The sequence below is a fragment of the Pyricularia grisea genome, assembly GCF_004355905.1.
Source record: "Pyricularia grisea strain NI907 chromosome Unknown Pyricularia_grisea_NI907_Scaffold_1, whole genome shotgun sequence".
NCBI lineage: Eukaryota > Fungi > Ascomycota > Sordariomycetes > Magnaporthales > Pyriculariaceae > Pyricularia > Pyricularia grisea.
The window spans coordinates 1,102,883-1,122,018 of NW_022156716.1; the positions used below are offsets into that span (position 1 = coordinate 1,102,883).

Here is a 19,136-nt window from a genome sequence, read left to right on the forward strand (position 1 = left end):
TGTGAGGCTTACTCCTTGTCAACTTGCCTAAGTACCCACCATAGGTACCCACCCAGCTACTGTAGGTAGGTAGAGGTAGGTAGGCAAAAGCAAGTGAGGTAAGGTAGGAGGTACTGCTATCTGTAATCAAACAATTTCGCCGGATGAGTCGTTGCAACTGGTGATCTCTAATCTTTTTATTTATTTATTTCCTCCCTCGTTTTATCCTGGTCAGTCTTTCGCTAATTCTCCGATTGACTCTAAAATCTTGTATCAACTCAGTACTTGGTATCGCTCCATTTTGACTCAGTTAGATACCTGCTCTCAACTGTATGTGCCTAATTACCTTCCGCCCTAATGCAGGTAAGGTAGGCAGGTATCCATGCGGAGAATGCCATCTGCAGCTACCTTTGCCATGATGATTGGGCAATCGGGGCAATCGCTTCTGTGCTGACTGCAGATGGAAATGTGACCCAAATTTACAGCCCAGTGCGACTTCCATTTCAAATCACTCACTCGACCTACTTTACTGTATTTACTGTCTTGCATTATTACCAAGGGTTTCCTTTCACCCTGTCCTCTTAACCTGACCAGTCAGTCTCCATACCTATCGATTTCTGGGTAAGGTAGATTGTACCCTGCGTGGCCAACGAATTCTTTTTACGGCTGATAGCCCGCGCTAGTCAACGAAGTACAAATATGCATGTGCGTGGGCAGTTGAAGCTTGTTCTCCGACCGTGGCAAAGTACATCGTAGGTACGTGCAGTAGAACAAACGTCCAGTTCCATCCAAGCAATACGGATTTGCCACGGGGACCGCCGACCCGTCCCAGTAGCCCGACCCGAACCCGACACCAGGTGAGCATTCATTTGTCATCCAATCCTAGACACTATGTACAGAGTACAGCTACTCGACCTGCTTTACTACGTATAGACGAATGTTACAAGCCCACATTCCGAGACCCTGGTACAGTATAAAAAAGGGCATTTATTCAACACTACGCCTAACTATGGGTTAGAGCAGATTTTGACCATCTATTTTTAATACAGGTATTGGACAAAGCACTGTTTAAAAGGCTCGAAAATCACGGAGTTTGCTTATGTTGCTGGGTGATACCATGGTTTTAGGATGCTAGAAAGAAAGGAAAAAATACTTTTTTTTTTCTTTTCCTCTTACCAGATACTTCGAAAACTGTGCCAGCCTATTGGAATATACCCATGTAACCTCCCAAGCCTCCGTAGTGCTGATAGCTATTACCCTATGTAATACATTCCTACTGTATCTACCTATACAGTACAGTACACATCAGTCTCCCCGTCATACCAGCGTTACATTCTCGTTTGTGCAAATTAGCTGCCTAGGTAGGTAGCTAGGTAATTAGGTAATTACTGTCTATCAAAGATAAGGTATGCGTCCCTACATCACCCTGCAGTTTGGCTACCTTGAATTAGTCTAGCCCCGTTGTCTTTTCTCTTAAGTTCCCCGCTTCAACGACCAGCCATGTGGTATGTGGTTTTATACAGCCACACCATGCCCTTTCAGATGAACAATTTTTTGTACGGGCTGGGATCATGGCATTTGACCCTCTGCTATATTTCTCACCGCATGAGTCAAAAATTTGTTGCATCCGTCAGTTTCGAACCTAGTAACGCCGTATGCGAAGTCTGATCGGGATAAATCTAGAGCGAGTACCGTACACGGAAGCTTGGCGTGGAGAAATAAGGTAGAGAGAGACAGAATAATAAAGGTTTGGTTCGTCGGCACGAGGTGCGATTTTCAACTATTACATAGAAGGGTACCTACCTAAAGCGATTGATTGTCCTTTTTCACACTCAACGAAAAGAGCCTTGTTGGCATTTGATTTTATTTTTATTTTTATTTTATCTCTGGGGTTCCTTTTTTTTTGGTCTTCGGTCAATCTGTCCTATCTCTCTCTCACACTTCTTTTTTTTTATTTTATTATTTTTTTGTGGTTGGTCATCCTTTGCGGGGGTGACTTCTCTTTGCCACTGTTGAAACTCGCTTGCTCAAGTGGGTTTATTGGTCGTCACTAGACTCTCTTGTTTTTTTTCCTTTCTCTTTTCCCCCTTGAATTTGATTCTGGATTGTTACCTACCCATTAAACAAAAACACGCTGGCAAACCGGCCCGACGGTTTCAGTGCAGTGACATTGGCAGAATACACAGCATTCGCTTGAGCAAACACACAACCAATCTCTCTAGGCAGAAGGAGCTAAATCTGTCTGCCAAAGCAAAGGAGCAGCTGTCCTCCCAAGTGTCATGGACGGCGACTACCTTCGCCTCAGCGCTGGTGCTGGCTTGGGCCTTGTCGGCCTTGGATCCGTCCCCGCTGCACATGCTCTCATCCACCGGGTATTCGCCAAGAAGCAGGCCCGGGACGAGATATACCAAGATGCCGATGGCAAAAGTACACCGGAAGCGCAGGCCAAGTTTTCGAACACGCTTCCCAAGTTCCTGGTCATCTTTTTTGCTTCAATAGGTCTTGCCGGTTCGCTTGCCGTCGGGGTACTCGTGACCCAGGGTCGTGGCGGCCGAAACCTTTTCCTGGATTCATGGTTTAATGCCGGAGCTTGGGTAAGTACCTCCCTTATCCATTTTTACTTCCCTGGGCGAAAGCGCCGACTCGCTTATACTTGCCGTACTGACTGTCATACTTTGAAATAAAAGAGCTTATTCCTAGTCCAAGCCATCGCCATAGCTTCAAGCAGAGAATGCACCCACGCATACCGCCTTGGCATATATTCGTTCCTGGCAGCCGCCGCGTTCTGCGCGAGTCTTGTCCTACAGGCCACTCGCACTGGTGAATACCTCATGCTCCACGATAAGGTTCTTTTCTCATTTGGGGCTTTCCAGATCTTCGCCATTCTGGCTCTGGCCCTTGCCAGCTTCTCTATACAGCGTCGCCCGGACGTTTTTGACGACGAAGGCAGGCTTGTGGATCGAATGTACACCGCCTCGGCCTTCAGCAGATTCAACTTTAGCTGGCCCAACTACATTTTGAGTATTGCACGCAAGCAGGGTGACCTTGAGCACAAAGACCTGGGACGTCCGAACCACTATGTGCGGGCAAAGGATGTTTCGGCTGACTGGAAGCGCCGCGGCTACACTACCCGTCTCTGGCTCAGCATCGCACGTGCTCACGCTTTCGGCTTCGTTCTGCAGTGGGTGTTGACATTCATAACCTCGATACTCAACTTTGCACCCCAGTGGGTGATCCTGCAGCTGCTCCGCAACCTAGAGAGCCGAGAACCCGGAACACCGTACTCCCTCGACGTCTGGATGTGGGTATTCTGGCTTGGGGCGGCGATTGTGGTTCAGAACTGGGTCGAGTCGTACGTCTTCTGGCTCTCTTGGGTCGAGCTCACGATCCCCATCCGCTCTCAGCTGTCGGCTCTTGTTTTTGAAAAGGCCATGCGTCGAAAAGACGTCAAGGGCGCTGAGAAAACCGACAAGGAAAAGGAGACCGACGTCACGTCCCCCGAGGAACAAGGAGAGGAGGACGAAGCCGAAGCACTGAAGAAGAGCAAGCAGGGAACCGTAAACCTGATCGGTGTCGATGCGTACCGGGTCGGAGACTTTGCCGCCTATCAGAATCTCTTCCCTGGTAGCTTGTTCAAGCTCATTGTCTCACTGACCTTCCTCGTGTCCTTGTTGGGGTGGAAGCCGTTGCTGGCCGGCTTCTCGACCATGATCGCCATCTTGCCTATCAACATATACTTTTCCAAGAGCTATGCGGCCGCTCAAGATCGCCTGATGAAGGTCCGAGACGAGAAACTGGCCATCGTCACCGAGGCGCTTCAGGGCATCCGACAAATCAAATTTTCGGCTCTCGAGCCAGAGTGGGAGAAGAAGGTGGGCAGCGTCAGAGCGAAGGAGCTCAGATGTCTTTGGCAAGTGTTGAAATCAGATACCGCTTTGCTCGGCTGCTGGGTTGCCAGTCCAATTCTTCTGTCTGCCATATCGTTAGCTGTCTATGCCTACCTCAATGAGGAACTCGCCCCTTCGGTTGCTTTCGTCAGCCTTGGAGTGTTTAAAGCGCTCGAAATGACATTATCGGTGGTCCCGGAGCTCACGACAGATCTCCTCGACGCTTGGATCTCAGTCAACAGGCTGGAAGAATATCTCAACGGCCCTGACATTGAACAGGTTGCCAAGGAATCCGATAGCATCGTCTTTGAAAACGCCTCGATTGCCTGGCCCTCGGATTCAAAGCTCGACGAAGGTGAAAGGTTTGTTCTGCGTGACGTCAACATCAACTTTCCGCGAGGCGAGCTGTCTGTCATTTCGGGCAAGACAGGTACTGGCAAAAGTCTTCTTCTCGCAGCCATCCTTGGCGAGGTTGATGTACTGGCCGGAGATTTGTACCTTCCTCGTGCACCTGCTCTACAGGACAGATACGACAGCAAAGCAAACAAGTCGGACTGGATTATTCCCAATGCTATCGCCTATGTTGCACAGATTCCATGGATCGAAAACGCGAGTATAAAAGACAACATCCTCTTTGGGTTGCCTCTCGACGAGGATCGGTATCAGGAGACGGTTGAAGTGTGCGCACTCAAGAAGGACCTTGAGATCCTCAACGATGGCGAAAACACGGAGATTGGAGCCAATGGTATCAACCTCAGCGGCGGACAAAAGTGGCGAGTCACCCTCGCCAGAGCCATGTACAGCAGGGCAGGAATCCTGGTGCTTGACGATATCTTTAGCGCAGTAGACGCCCATGTCGGTCGCCACATCTTCGAAAGGTGTCTCACAGGCAGGCTGGCAAAAGGCCGGACCCGCATCTTGGTGACGCATCATGTTGCTCTATGCGAGCCGAAGACCAAGTACATGGTCGAGCTTGGCGATGGCAAGGTACAATGTGCTGGAATGGTGGCTGAGCTTAAACAAAACGGGACCCTGGAGCAAATCAAGAGCCATGAGGAGCCGCAGCAGGATGCCGCCACCGCCGCCACAAACACAGCGGTCAACTCTGACGGCTCGGAAGATGGCGAGGATGAGGCTGAAGGAAATACCCTTAAGCGAGTCACATCAAAAGCCATCGCCAAGAAGTTTGTGGAGGATGAGTCGCGGGAAAAGGGTGCCGTACGGAAAAGAATCTACTCTGGATACCTCAAAGCCAGCGGCGGCTGGTTCTTCTGGATGTTGGCCCTTGCCATATTCTTCACAAACTCTTCCTTGGGCCTCATCAGATCATGGTGGCTCAAGCAATGGACGGGTAGCGGTCAAGACGTTAGCTCAAACGTCTTCCATGGTCTTGGCATGTCCAATATGGGACACTCGGGTTCTTTCCAGCCATCCTATCCTTATATTTTTGGCACGCCACAGCAAACACCGCTAACAGGAGTAGTAACAATGGGCTCCACGATCGCCTCGCAACAAGAAAAGCACAGCGTGCAGTTCTATCTTGTCATATATATCGCGTTGGCCATGTCGGCCGCCTTCGTTGGTACTTTAAGATTCTTCTACATCTTTACAGGGTCTGTGAGGGCGAGCCGTCTCCTCTTCCGGCAGATGAACTTTGCCATCCTGCACGCGCCCCTGAGGTGGCTAGACACGGTGCCAGTCGGACGCATCTTGAACCGTTTCACAGCAGACTTCAACGTCATTGACTCGCAGCTGGCCAACTCGTTCACCTTTGGCTTTGGCTCCTTCTTGGGACTTTGGACAGTAATCATTGCGGGCATGTTTGTATCGCCGCTGGTTGTCTTCTTTGCGCTTGCACTGCTCGTTGTCTGCGCATATATTGCACTCCACTACCTGGCCGCCGCGCGGCCTGTCAAGAGGCTCGAGAGCAACGCCAAGAGCCCAGTGTTTGAGCAGTTTGGATCGGCTTTGACGGGCGTGGCGACTATCAGGGGCTTCGACAAGACGCAAACGTACATTGAAAGGATATACAAACGTATCGACGACTATTCGACGGCGACATGGCACCTGTGGCTGTTCAACCGCTGGATGGGATGGCGTATGGCCTGCATTGGCAGCATGTTTGCCGTTTTTGTCGCAGTCCTGATCCTGTCGTCGGCAGATATCGGTGCCGCCCTTGCTGGTTTTGCTCTCTCTTTCTCACTCGAGTTTGCAAACTCGATCATCTGGATGGTTCGGCTGTATGCAAACGTCGAGCTCAACATGAATGCAGCGGAGAGGATTATCGAGTACACAGAGATTAAAACGGAAACTCTGGAGGGAGAGAGACCTCCCGCCGCCTGGCCGACCAACGGCAAAATCGAGGTCGACTCTCTGGTCGTCGGTTACGCACCTGATCTTCCTCCAGTGCTCAAGGGGCTGACTTTTACGGTGGAGGGCCGGCAGAGAATCGGTGTCGTCGGAAGAACGGGTGCCGGCAAGAGCAGCCTTACTCTGGCGCTATTCCGCTTCTTGGAAGCAACTGAGGGCAAGGTGATAATAGATGGGATAGACATTTCTACCATCAGACTCCACGATCTCCGGTCTCGCTTGGCAATCATTCCACAGGTAAGCTATTGTAGCAAGTAAAATCACCAGGTAACACGAAAAACAAAATGCTGACAAGCGGGTGCGCAGGACCCTGTTCTTTTCTCGGGAACCGTCAGGTCAAATCTGGACCCATTCGATCACCACACAGATGCCGAGCTGCGTGAAAGCCTGCTGCGGGTGCACCTGATATCGGATGCAAGCGGCACCGTGACGCCAGCCAACGCTGCTGCTGGCGGGGAGTCGAGTGGTGCCTCGACAACCAGCGCGGACAAGAACTCCAACATCTTCGCCAACCTATCCTCGCCCATCTCTGAAGGTGGTCTGAATCTGAGCCAAGGGCAAAGGCAACTACTTTGTCTAGCTCGTGCGATCGTTGCACGTCCCAAGGTCATGGTCCTTGATGAGGCAACTTCGGCCGTTGACATGCACACGGATGCATTGATCCAGAGGAGCATCCGGGAAGAATTTACAGATGCGACGCTGGTTGTCATTGCCCATCGTTTGAGCACCATATCCGACTTTGACAAGATCCTCGTGCTCGGCGAGGGGACTGTTCGGGAATATGGGACGCCAAAGGAGCTTTGGGATAAGGGAAGCGAGGGTGTCTTTAGGTCTATGTGTGAGGAAAGCGGCGAGAGAGATAAACTGAAGGATATTGTGTTTGAACAGAAGGCAAAATGAAGGGAAGGACGGGGGTGTTGATATTAGAAGAGAATACGTTACAAGATTGAACATAGCTAAATAGGTAGTAGTCAGGTACCTGGGCGATACACTGACCAGCGGCTGGTTTGTTTTTATATATCATTTTTTGTGCGCTCAACACAAACAAGCACATTTAAACGCCTGGTTGCTTGGCCTTTTTTTTTTTTTTTTTTTTTTTTTTTTTTTTATTACACGCAGATGAAAGAGGATCGCAAGGTGTAAAAAAAAAGATTATCGAGACCTTTTGGAATTGGTCAACATTATCATAAAATGTCTAATACCATTGATGACAATACAGTATACAATTCGGCACGTCGGTTTAATTGTCGTCTCCCTCCGATGACGTCTGCACAAGATCCACCAATGGAACAGTTGATTGTGCGAGTGGGGCCTTTTTGAACAACGCGAGCCCGGGGTGTGATGCACATCATTCAACCCAGCAAGCAATTCATGCCAAGACAGAAGATGTCAAAAATATCAAGCCGAAATAACGTTTAAAATATATATCTCCTTCAAGTATTTGGGCGACTTGAAATCCATAAGACCGAATTTTCGACCTGCAAAAATCCAGTAGGGAAGTCAACCGTGCGGACCCTGCAACAAGCTCGTCGGCCCAAAGTCGAAACGTCGGCTGCCCTGCCGCACGACCGACCTGTGCCCGACAGACACAGCGCTGCATCCGACGACACCTGCCTTTCCGCTCAACATCGATGGCCCTACCGTGAAATACTGCATGCCCGCCTGACCTGATTCCGCCTTAACTCCGGGAACAAAACATTTCGGTACCTGAAGCAGCTTCGAGATAACTCGTCGGACCTGATCGAAACGGTAGACATCACGCCGTCATGTCTAAACGCGGCCCTTCAGTTTTGGTATGTTTGGCCCTGTCCCTTCACTTTTTATTTTTTTTTCATATTTTTTATAAAAAAATATAGCTCAGAAGCACACGAACTGCCTATCAGCAAACAGTTAACTTGTGACCATGCACCCATGATTAGGTCACAGACGCGCGCGACCGACCGTCAGCCCGCGGCAGCGCAAGCCGTGGAGGCCCTGGGAGGCCAGGGCAGGGCGGCCCCGGACGAGACAAGATGCCCATGCGCTTCGTCTCGGTCGACAATGTACTGCAGTACGCCTCTGAAATCCCATCCGGCCAACCGCGTGTGCCACCACCGGGCCAGCAGGGCGCCCACCTCCATCATGCGCGACCTGGGGGCGGCCCGTCGTCCACGCGGCGAAACAGCCACGGAGGTCTTCCCACGCTAGCCAGCATACGAACTGGTCTTCAAAACGTGCCAAGCCGCACGACCAAGATCAGCGAGAAGCTAGTCCTCCTGCCCGAAATGGAGAAGGACGACGAGGATGAGGACGATGAAGATGCAGACGGGGAGACACTGCCGCCTCCAGTGCTGCGACAGGACAGCTCAGAGGACAGGCCACTGCGTGATGAGGAGCTCGACGGTTTGCGCAAGAGGGGTGGGATTAGAGGCAAAAGCTTTGCCGAGAGGCTACCCAAGGTTCAGCGGGGAGATCGCGTGTCGAGGCTTACGGCATATTGCACCGCCCAGGCGGTCAAAATGAAACCAACGGCTGATTTCCTGCGGACCAAGCTCGGCGCAAAAACCAAGCTATATGACGACTGCCTTTATACCGTTTTCCATCTACCATTACTTCCCGGAACCGATGGGTACCGGGTCCGGAGCCGGCCGGTGCTGAAAACTCCAGGCACAGGGAAGACGGTACTTGATATTGAGATCGAGCGGAGCGAGAGGCGGGACGAACACATGGGCTACTTTTATGAGTATCCTACTACGGAGGAAGGGATCGATATCCCAGCGCCAGTCAACGGGAGCCACGACATGGCCATGAATGGTCCAAGCCCAGTGGAAAGGCTGGTGGCCGAGGCCAAATCCTTTGCCGAGATGTTTGTCTTTTCGTACGGTGTTGTAGTCTTCTGGAACTTCACCGAGAACCAGGAAAAGGATATCTTGGCCGACATGACATTCTCAGAGAATGAGGAGGGCGTGTCTCTACAGACACGGCCACTGGACCAAGAGGACTACGAGACGGAGGAGTTTCATTTTGATTACAGTGCCGACGTAAAGAGGCCACGGGTCTTCAACGACATGATCACGCTGTTGCCTAGGAGCGATCACATGGTAAAGCTGACCATCAGCCACGCCATTGCGCAGAGCACCAAGCTGTGCTATTTTGAGGAGAAGATGGGGGAAACGATGCTGGATGCCCAACACGTGCCCAAGCAACTGGCTTTGACGGGAGAACTCGCCATGACGAGGACTGAAATCGTAAAGATACTCGGCAGGCTGTTCAAAAGCCGCGTTGACATCAACCTATGTGAGTTTATCCTTTGAGTCCGTTCTTTTCTCACTCTCTTCGTTTCACTTGAAATCTACGTCTTGGTAACGCACCTCACGGGGGAATCGCTAACATAATTTTGGCACTGCTCAGCATCCAACATATTAGATGTACCCAATTTCTTCTGGGACTCGGAGCCGACGTTACACCCTCTCTATGTTGCCATTCGGGACTACCTCGAGATAGATCAGCGCATCAAGGTTCTCAATGAGCGGTGTCGAGTGTTCCTTGATCTCGCCGAAATATTGTCAGATTCGGTAGCAGACGCAAAGATGAGCTCCATCACCTGGATCATCATTATCCTCATTGTGGTCAGCATTCTGGTCACAGTAACCGAGGTGACGCTGAGATTTGGAATATTGGAAAAGGAGAGAGGTAAAAAGGGGGTTGGTGATGAAGCCGGACAGCCGGAACTGAGGAGTGATTTGTTAAGTCGGCTGAGGGATGCCAATATCTCCTTAGACGAGCTGCGGATCTGGGGTCAGGGGCTGAGTGAGCCCGAAAAGGGCGCAGTATGTGGCTCAACGTACGTGGGGAGGACATTTGCAGGTGTTTGAGCGTGTAATTACTACAAGAACGAGCCTCTGTTGTTTGCTTTTTTTTTTCTTTTTCTTTTCCTATTCCTTGTTCTTTTCTACTCCGGACTCGCATTTGGGTCCCGATCCAGCACTCATTTTGTCTACCTCCTATCTAGCGAAGGCGTTTTGGTGAACAAATCATGAAATTTCTCGGACCAGTGTTACTCCCAGGTTTCAACTCGGATGGTTGATTGAGTGTCATCTTCAATATTGCCTTGACGGTCCATATGTGAGACCAGGTGATTTGTGAATGTAGCATGTGCACGCAGCATGGCCTCTAGGGATGAACCAAAGAACAAATCCAACTAGTTACTAGCTAAAGATGAATGTCAAGCACATGTAACTTGTGCCTCTCTTGTCTGGCCGTCTTTGTCTCCGTTCTTGTTTGCCGAAATCAACATACACAGTGGCCGACGCCGACAAGGCTAAGAACAAAACGCCGCAACACCAGCCTGCGAACGCGCTCCAGGTATCGCAACCATCCCATGAAAAAAAGAAAAGAAAAGAAAAGAAGACCAAGAGAGAGAGAGAGAGAGAGAGAGAGAGAGAGAGAGAGAGAGAGAGAGAGAACGTCACAAAAGGGGTCATACCAAATCCAAGTAGCGCCGAAATCGTATTATCCATATCTCATCGGTTGTTGCCCGGGGGGTTGGCCACCCCAGCCGGGCGGTGGTCCCTGCTGTGGTTGCATGGGATATCCGCCGCCGCCGCCGCCTCCTCCTCCTCCTCCTCCTCCTTTCATCTGTTGTACGTCGGGTCGGTGCTCAAGTGGTTGTGCAAAGTTACAAATGCGGCAGGTGATGTCTGTGTAGCCTTTGATGGAAAGAGGTATGACGGGCTGAAGAAGAGACGAGGTGAATGTCAGTTGTCCACCCAAGGTACCTATTCTAGGTAGGCAGGCAGGCAGCGACGGGACTTGGAGTGGGTCTTACAATAAAGCAGAAGGTGAACCAAGGATTCGTCTTTTGGACATTGGCAGCATAGTTGCCGCAGTTGTGGCATTGACAGGTGATTCCTTCGTATCCTGTTGCGAAGAGGGACGGGCCATGAATGCGGTCAGTGTGCTAGTCAGAACAGGAAAGGGCAGATAATATGGATACCCGTGCATACCTTCGACTTCCTTACGAAAGGTGTGCTCACCGCAGGTGAAGATGAAGCACATTGTAAAGGTGGCGCAGGCTGCGGCCGGAAGAGACGGGGTTGCGAGCGTTTACCTCGTCTCTGTTTTGTCCAAGTTTGTTGAACAAAGATTCGGGCGCTTCCAAATCAGTACCGTGACGACCCGACACAAGACTCTATATCCAAAGAGTGCAGCTATCGAAAAGGCCGATCTGAAGCTTTTTCTACCAAAGCTAAGAAAGTAGGTACATAGGTAAGGTAGGTAAGGTGGGTAGGTAGCTGGTAGGTAAGGTTGGTTGGCAAAATGGCTGATCTACCCTGAAAATAACGGCACTATATGAGTTCAGGCTAGAATCTGTAGCTATGCTTTGCTAGGATTGTAAGGAAGTGCAATCAATTAAACAGCTTGGACATCAAAGTCAGCGACAAGGCGGGATTCATATATAATAACGTTTGGTACGGTAGGTAGGTACTCAAAAGCCGGAGGATCCAGTCAGTCACGTACCTAAGGTAAGTAAGTAAGCTAACGGTAAGGTAGCTTGGGTAAGTGCGTAATTTGTGGCTGTGCATCGCCCCCGCAAATGTCATGAGAAGCTAGTCCCGATAAAGACTAGCGGCTGTTTATTACCAAAGCAAAGCACCTCTCTTGCCTTATCGTACTTATCTGCTGGTGATTTTGTCTCTTTTTCTCTCTTTGTCTCTGTTGCAGTCATCCTTGATTGACAGACATCCATCCTATTTCAACAACCCCCACAGACATGGAGGAACCCAAACCCGGCACATGGCAGGCAAAAAGTTTGATGTAATTACCTAGCTGGGTATGGTCACGTCAATTTCAAATGGATTGGGCCTTGGACTCACTTGAATTCGGAGGGCAAAATAAACCTTAGATGTTAAACAAAGAAAGAACTGGTTCATCCTGCCACACGCGCCGCTGTTGATAACACCCCCAACCCACCCCCTCCTCCTCCCGCGAAAGGCGCAAAAAAAGCACCCGCGCGCCACCATGATCTATGATCTCAATATCAGCTGGTCGCCTTCCACCACTGCATCGGCTCTGGAGGTTACACTCCGCCAGGCAGCCGTCCTGGGCTATGACGTCGTCGCCATCAACCACACCATCAACAAGCTCCCCATCCCGTCGCCCATAACAAACCCGCTCCCTCTGGTACCCCAGTCCAAAACCCTTCCGACTGTGCTCCGCCGCGCAACAGTCCAGTATGCCGACCCACGCGACAATCACCGGCTCGACGCCGTCGCCGCCGCCTTTGACATACTCGCCGTCCGCCCCATGAACGAGGCCGCATTCAACCACGCCTGCGTCAACCTCTCAGAGCCCAGCATTTTGACCCTCGACCTGGCCGCCAACCTGGGCTTCTATTTTCGCCCCAAGAGCGTCATGGCTGCCGTGCGCCGCGGCGTCAGGATAGAGATCTGCTACAGTCAGGGGGTCGGCGCCCGTGATTCTCGATCCAGGGCCCTCTTTGTCGCGAATCTAGTCGGGCTTCTCCGGGCCTCCAAGGGCAGGGGCTTGGTAGTATCGAGCGGCGCCGCCGCCGGCTCACCTGCACTCCTACGGGCCCCTGCCGACGTTGTCAACCTCCTGGCCGTGTGGGGTATGGGCACCGAGAGAGCCCTGGACACTCTCAGCGGGAACCCCAGGGGCGTGGTTGTGAACGAGGGCATCAAGAGGAGTGCGTTCAGGGGCGTGATCGACGTGGTGCATGGCGCTGGCGCTGTGAACAGCGAGGAAATTGGTGGTGATGCCTCTGGCACCGCGGCAGGTGAGAAGAAGGATAGGAACAAAGAAAAGGGCCTCAAAAGGAAAAACGGCGAACAAACCGGTGCTGGCGACGACCAGAAGCTAAGCAAAAGGCAAGCAAAAAAGCAAAAGCAGCAGAGTCAGGTTGCAAAACAAAGCAAAGGAACAACAGGCAAAGGATAAAGTCTGTTCTGTCATTGTACTTAGTCTTGCATTGCATTGGCGTTCCGGGTTGGTCTGCATGAATACAATTTGCCAACATTGACTACATAGGTAAGTAGGTAGTTCTCGCTAATTTCAGGCAACTTCGATCTGGCCGACATGTCACAGCTCACTTCATTCCATGACTCGAATCGGATAAGTTTAAATATGACAGGGAACGGTAACCCGACTACAAAGATATCAGTATATGCTAAACGAAGTCCTTACCGAACAGGTATTAGGAAGAAACGAATCTGAAAGGAAAGAAAGAAAGAAAACACTATGGTCAAGAGCAGCCAGTTTTGGACTGATGTGAAAAGAAGAAAAAAGAAGAAGGGAAAAAAGAGGTACTAATAAACATATAAAGATGATTGCAATGAAACAAAGTGAAATGACGGCCCAAGCAGTAGCCGCTGACTATTTGCCACTGTGGCGGGTATAACTCATTCTTAGAATCTGTTTGTCCATTTGATAACTTTTTTTTTCATGGGACTCTTTTTAAAGCTTGTCATTAGCTGATAATCCAATAAAGTCAACAAAAACGATTGTGCTATGTACTCTCGTATTTGATACATAGGAAAACAATATTAAACGTCTTGCCGACGTCATGGACAACCAGAAGAGTAGAAAGATCTAGTTATCATGAAAAAAAAAAATAGGGAAAAAAAAGATTGATTAGATCTTGGGTTTCGAGTTCGCCTGTCCCAATGCACCCAGCGATAGCACTGAATTGAGAGTCAGTCCGCTGATATCTATGTTGGGTTGCGCATCAACTCCAGCATTATTTGTCGCATCAGGTGCGGCGGTTGTTGCCGGGGCCGCGGCCACGGGAAGAGCAGTGGGGACAGCGGCTCCGGGCATAGAAGGCGTCGATTTGGGGACCTCGGCACCAAGGTTGAGTTTTGATGACAACGCGGGGGCAGCTGATGGTGCTGCAGGAGCCTCAGACGCAGGAGTGGCCGCGGGCGGTGAAGGCGTGGGCGACTCAGGCGCAGGAGTGGCCGCGGGCGGTGAAGGCGAGGGCGACTCAGGCGCAGGAGTGGCCTGGGCCGGCGGAGCAGAAGGCGTCGCAGGTGTAGGAGTGGCCTGGGACGGCGGTGTAGCGGGTGTGTTGGACTCGGCGGCGGCCGGCGGGGGCGAAGACGCAGCAGCCGGTGACGATGGCGAAGAAGACGGAGAGGGTTGCGCAGGAGGGGCCGGAGCGGGCGTGGCAGCTGGAGTGGGGGATGCGGCCGGCAGGGCTGGGATCGTATCCTGCCCAGGCGGAGGTGGAATGCTGGGCGCCCGCTGGCTGTCGGCTCCGGATGGCGCAGGGAGTCCTGGGTTGGCGGCAACCGGGGCAGGGGTAGAGGCAGGAGCAGCGGCGTTACCCGACTTGGATGTCTCGCGCTGCGAGTCTGCGATCGGGACGACAGAGACACCGACTCCACCTCGTGGGCCATCGCCAGGAAGAAGTCCGGTGGGCGATGAAGCGGTCGGGGCAGCGGCTGATGGTGCGCTCATGTTGGCGGGCGTCCCTGGGGCGGTGGCTCCAAGAGCAGGGTTAGTGCCCTCAGCACCGCCCTCCCCATTTCCTTGACCGGCCGCCGGTGTAGTGCTGTTGGCGCCCCCGTTACCCTGCCCATTATCTCCCTTCTTCCCTCCGTCTACTGCAGTTCCATTTCCTGCAGTGCCACCATTCTGTGGCTTTTTGCCCTGGTTCTGTCCGCGGTTTCCTTTGCCGTTGTTGGCGTTGTTAGGCGTTGCACCGGTGAGCTGTCCAGCGGCCTGGCCTAGGAGCCCCAGAATCTCTCCGATGATGTCTCCGGCCGCAGTATTTTGACCTTGGGTTACCGTAATGACCTGTGTGTTCGAGGAGGCGCTAGCTTGCTGGCTCGCGGCCCCTTTATTAAGTTGTCCAAGGATATCGATAGCCGCCGCCTGTCAAGAATTTGCCGCTGGGTGAGAATGCGCCCTCCTCAAAGCACCAACTAACTCGTGAAATCGCGGAAAGCTAAACCTACCTGTGCCAAAACCGCGGATCCAGCCAGAACCAGCAAAGACTGCAGGGAGAGTCTCATCTTTCTCTAATCGTCGACAAAGGCGAGGTCCCTTCCCCTTTTGTTTGTTCAATACATCTAGTGCGCAGCACGTCGTATTATGCGGATGTATAAAGAGCGTAGGTAACAGGCCAGCCGTCTAATAAAAGGGATGCTCTCTATGGGATCAACCCGAGCTTCTCTTTCGGTCAAACAAGTTGCTTGACAATAATGAGCGTCGGTTTACAAAGAGGAAATGAAGAAACAATCCTGATGGATTCGTGCTTCCACCTCGTTGTCGGGCTGGTCAATGACAAGATTAGGAGGGAGAGATCGGAGATGATGTAACAATTACTGCACAGGGAACGTCCAAACGACCTGGCGTTCGCTACCTCGCTCCCGAACCAAAATCAAGTCACAATAGCGATGTAAGGAGTGACAGGCGAGTAAGGGTTATCCCTCCAAGATGTTGTAAGGTGTGGCAGGTTGCAGACCGGGATGTACCCAAAGAATATAGAAGCAGGAAAAAAAAAAAGAAAAAAGAAAAAAAAAAGATTATTACAATAAAAGAATACCAATCATGAAAACAGAAGTGAGCTAAGTCGGCGCAAACAGCTCTCTAAGAAGTGAGGGTAGACGGCAAGGGGTTGAAAAGAACGGGCAACCTCTTAATGGAAGGGATGAGGCTGGAACGGAACGTGGGAATGGGGGGGGGGGGGAGAAAAAAAAAAGTGGGAGGACGGGGAGTGGGAAACGAATGATTTTGGGCAAGGGACCACACGATGGGGTCGACACCACAGGCAAAGTCAGGCTGTTTCAAACCCCTTTCGGGGTTGCGACTTTGACGACAAAACAGAGCTGGCCTGTCACCACCCACTTCATGCTTGGCGGCTCAGATTCCCAGGAGGGGGATGCCGGGAATACCGCCCTAAATTAGGTAGGGAAGGCGAGAGGGGTGTTAGTGATTGTGGTGCTTCTCCATTTTCGGCAAAGGATAGCGGTGTTGCTTTACATAGCATTCGTATCTGCTACGTTGCGTAACGTAGGTGTTTGCCTGTTAATGGGCAGCAAACAGATCTCGGGGCAAGAGCTGGTAGGGTAGGGCTGTCCCTCTCCCTGGTTCTGGAGCCTCCTTGGAGCCTTAGGCGAACTCCACTTCTAGGCTAATACCACCTAGACGCCACCGTTGCGCCGGCGTGGAAATGTCAACCGACTCGTGCCATAGCATAAACAACAGCCATAAGGAGGAGCTTTCTATGGCAGCTCGCTCGTTGGTTCGCATTGCCGGCAGATGCCAACTGCCACGGGCGCCACTTGACACGTTGTCAGTATCGAGGACAGAAAACTTAACCCAATCGTTTAATCGACCCGGCATTGGGAAGATGAAGGGATTATTACTCCGTCGACACAAATAGGTTAGACAGAAAGCTGGGACAGAAAAACAAAATAAAAGTAAAAATTAAGTCCCAAGCAAGGTTAATTCCTTGGCGGGTGAATTGCGGGGTGCCTTGTGGTACCAGTACTGATTGATAGTGATTGATAATTTCTACATAGCGGTAAGTGATACATGCCCAGCCCACGCAAATAATCCCCCGGTTAATTAATTACCTGACCTACCTAATCCAGTGGCAGGCGGCCGTCGGGCGTCGGGCAAGCGAAAATGCGAAGCAGAGATTCGAGGTGAAGGGAAAGAAGTTTGGTCGGAATTTGATACTTGACCCTGACGAAAGCTGTTTGAGGTGTGGACATTGAAGCAGGGATCCAGGATATAGGGGACTGGAAAGGAGCGGGTGGATCTCAACGGTGCCCCCTCCTTGGCTCCATCCCGCTTCAGAGTGGCCTGATAAAAGGAGGGTTTTCGATTTTTGGAAACTCCAGGGGCCATGATCCATTAATGCAATGATGCACCGTGTCCGTAATATTGGTATTTACTGTACATACCAGTACTATACACGATATCCCCTTTGCGTAATACTAACTAATAGTTCAAGGTCAAAAGCTGGTGGCATAGGTAGGTAGGTACCTTGAACTTCGAAATATATTGGCATTATTGTGGTATACATGCTTGAAGCGCTTGCAGTGTCTTGACTGGTGCCAGGTCAATTATGCAAAACATATACCTAATCTTTTCCACACTAGAATAAGTACTGTATTGTTCGATAACCAGACTCCCCAGACACGTTTCTTTTTGTTTTTCACCTACCAAATTTATGACGCCAACGTCTTGACAGGTCTCGAACATCAATCAGCAAGGGCCCCTGGTGTTCATCGCAAACCACTGTCGATCACCCGTGCAATCAATGACACGAAAGAGGAATCAATATGGTATTTTTCTTTCCTTTTCTGTCTCTGCTACAGAATTGTAAATGCACTTCTTTCAACTTCCCCCGTCATGCAGACAAGGCGCATCACATGCGTCATATACCTTGTGGTAGACTATATTTAAGTATGTAGCTAACTCTACTTCAGTTAAATGTTTGTTTGTAAAAGGCAAACACAGCCTGACAAAGAACCTATGCAGCAATGCACGTCTTCCCATTTCTATCTTGGCTGCCAAGCAAGCAAGCCTATGTAGTTTCTGGTCATGGTTTCGCCTTCAAAACAGCCTGGCGAGTGTAATTATTGACATCTCGCTTGATTGTTTTTTACTGCTGTAGGTTTCTTCTTTGGCGAGAGCTTAATTAATTAATGGGCAGTTCAGCTCCGCTTCTGCCTCTTGGCCAGACTATAAGTAGGATGGCGCATTAGATCTTAGCGGTTGGAGTCTTCTCATGACAGTACAGGTACTCCGGATAATCTTGCATACCCTTTAATCTATTGCAGACAAATGCACCATCGTTTTATGATCCCACGGTAAGTGCGTAGATCACCTTTCATCTGCAAGCCCGCTGTGATACATGTTCAGACGGCAGTCCAACTTTAGTATGCTTGTTTTTTTAGCCAAGGCTTGGTATTTCTTGGCTTTGAAGAAAATGTGGTTCTTGTCGGTGAAGAAACAAACAAAAAGAGAAAAGAAAGAAAAAAAATCGGGAGGAGACCCCAGTCGGTTCAAGCGAACGCCCCTATTGGAAGCCAAGCAAAACGAGTTCCAGTGCTACTTCAACCTCCTTTTTCTCTCCTTTTTCCGTACAGGGTATACATGTTCTCCGCGGTAATAAGATACTGTAATTCTGTCTCTTCTCAAACCTCATTACATAGTCAACAGGCCAAACGGAGATGCGCGTCCTCGAGCAACACTCACACAAGGGCGCGTGCAGGCTCCCATCGGATGAGCAACATTCTATGGGCCATCCTTCCTAGTGCTCCGAAGTTTTTGCTGGGACAGAAATACCCCCCTGTTTACTGTAGGGTATGATTTCCACAAAGTGGTAACCGAAACACGTACCTGCGACGCGCTCTTGGAAAGGTGGGGTTTCTTTTGCCTCTTGTTACTCTCCCGTCTTCTTGCCGAGTTAAATTTGTTTATTTGATTGTTCTTATGTAATGCCACTCTTTCTTGTACAGAAACATACGAAAATCTTCAACTTCTGGTTACGGGCCTCAAGTTGTTGCTTGTTTGGTCTCAAAAGGCATCCATACCCAGCCAAGTGATACGTTCTGTACAGTAATTAGAATCCAGTTCATCTAGGGTAGGTCTCAAATACGAAGTATTAGCTGGAGGTGGGAAGTCCACGTGCGCTTAAAGTCCGGGTATACTGATTACCCTGTCACAAACCACATGCTTGCGGTATGTGATACCATATCAGCTCTTGATTTCTTTTGTCTTTTTTTAACGTGAAAAAATATCGCGGAGCCTTTGTGCCTAACCTCAACCTCTTGTTCAATTGTGTGCGTGCGTGACTACATAAATCAACATGACTTATGTGGCGTGGTTCATTACGCCACACTCGGTTCGTGCCGTTTTCGATGTGCTCCCTAAACAAAT

At 50.6% G+C, this 19,136-nt stretch overlaps 5 protein-coding genes across 5 annotated transcripts; 3 read left to right on the forward strand and 2 right to left on the reverse strand.

The window, feature by feature from the left end:
- Positions 1 to 1,694: 1,694 nt before the first annotated feature.
- On the forward strand, positions 1,695 to 7,334 carry PgNI_00254 (uncharacterized protein). Its single transcript, XM_031120336.1, has 3 exons — positions 1,695 to 2,573; positions 2,667 to 6,473; positions 6,543 to 7,334. The coding sequence occupies exons 1-3, from the start codon at positions 2,259 to 2,261 to the stop codon at positions 7,134 to 7,136; spliced, it is 4,716 nt and encodes a 1,571-aa protein (XP_030987599.1). The 5' UTR covers positions 1,695 to 2,258; the 3' UTR covers positions 7,137 to 7,334.
- Positions 7,335 to 7,682: 348 nt separating this feature from the next.
- Positions 7,683 to 10,324, forward strand: PgNI_00255 (uncharacterized protein). The gene is made up of 3 exons (XM_031120337.1): positions 7,683 to 8,029; positions 8,156 to 9,512; positions 9,627 to 10,324. The coding sequence occupies exons 1-3, from the start codon at positions 8,003 to 8,005 to the stop codon at positions 10,088 to 10,090; spliced, it is 1,848 nt and encodes a 615-aa protein (XP_030987600.1). The 5' UTR covers positions 7,683 to 8,002; the 3' UTR covers positions 10,091 to 10,324.
- A 403-nt stretch (positions 10,325 to 10,727) lies between these two features.
- On the reverse strand, positions 10,728 to 11,716 carry PgNI_00256 (uncharacterized protein; the record flags this gene model as incomplete). Its single annotated transcript, XM_031120338.1, has 3 exons — positions 11,222 to 11,716; positions 11,044 to 11,135; positions 10,728 to 10,949 (listed from the first exon to the last, which is right to left on the reverse strand). The coding sequence occupies exons 1-3, from the start codon at positions 11,271 to 11,273 to the stop codon at positions 10,728 to 10,730; spliced, it is 366 nt and encodes a 121-aa protein (XP_030987597.1). The 5' UTR covers positions 11,274 to 11,716.
- A 520-nt stretch (positions 11,717 to 12,236) lies between these two features.
- Positions 12,237 to 13,175, forward strand: PgNI_00257 (uncharacterized protein; the record flags this gene model as incomplete). Its single annotated transcript, XM_031120339.1, has 1 exon — positions 12,237 to 13,175. One exon carries the CDS (start codon positions 12,237 to 12,239, stop codon positions 13,173 to 13,175), a length of 939 nt encoding a protein of 312 aa, XP_030987598.1.
- A 693-nt stretch (positions 13,176 to 13,868) lies between these two features.
- On the reverse strand, positions 13,869 to 15,253 carry PgNI_00258 (uncharacterized protein; the record flags this gene model as incomplete). Its single annotated transcript, XM_031120340.1, has 2 exons — positions 13,869 to 15,113; positions 15,197 to 15,253. 2 exons carry the CDS (start codon positions 15,251 to 15,253, stop codon positions 13,869 to 13,871), a joined length of 1,302 nt encoding a protein of 433 aa, XP_030987603.1.
- Positions 15,254 to 19,136: the final 3,883 nt, after the last annotated feature.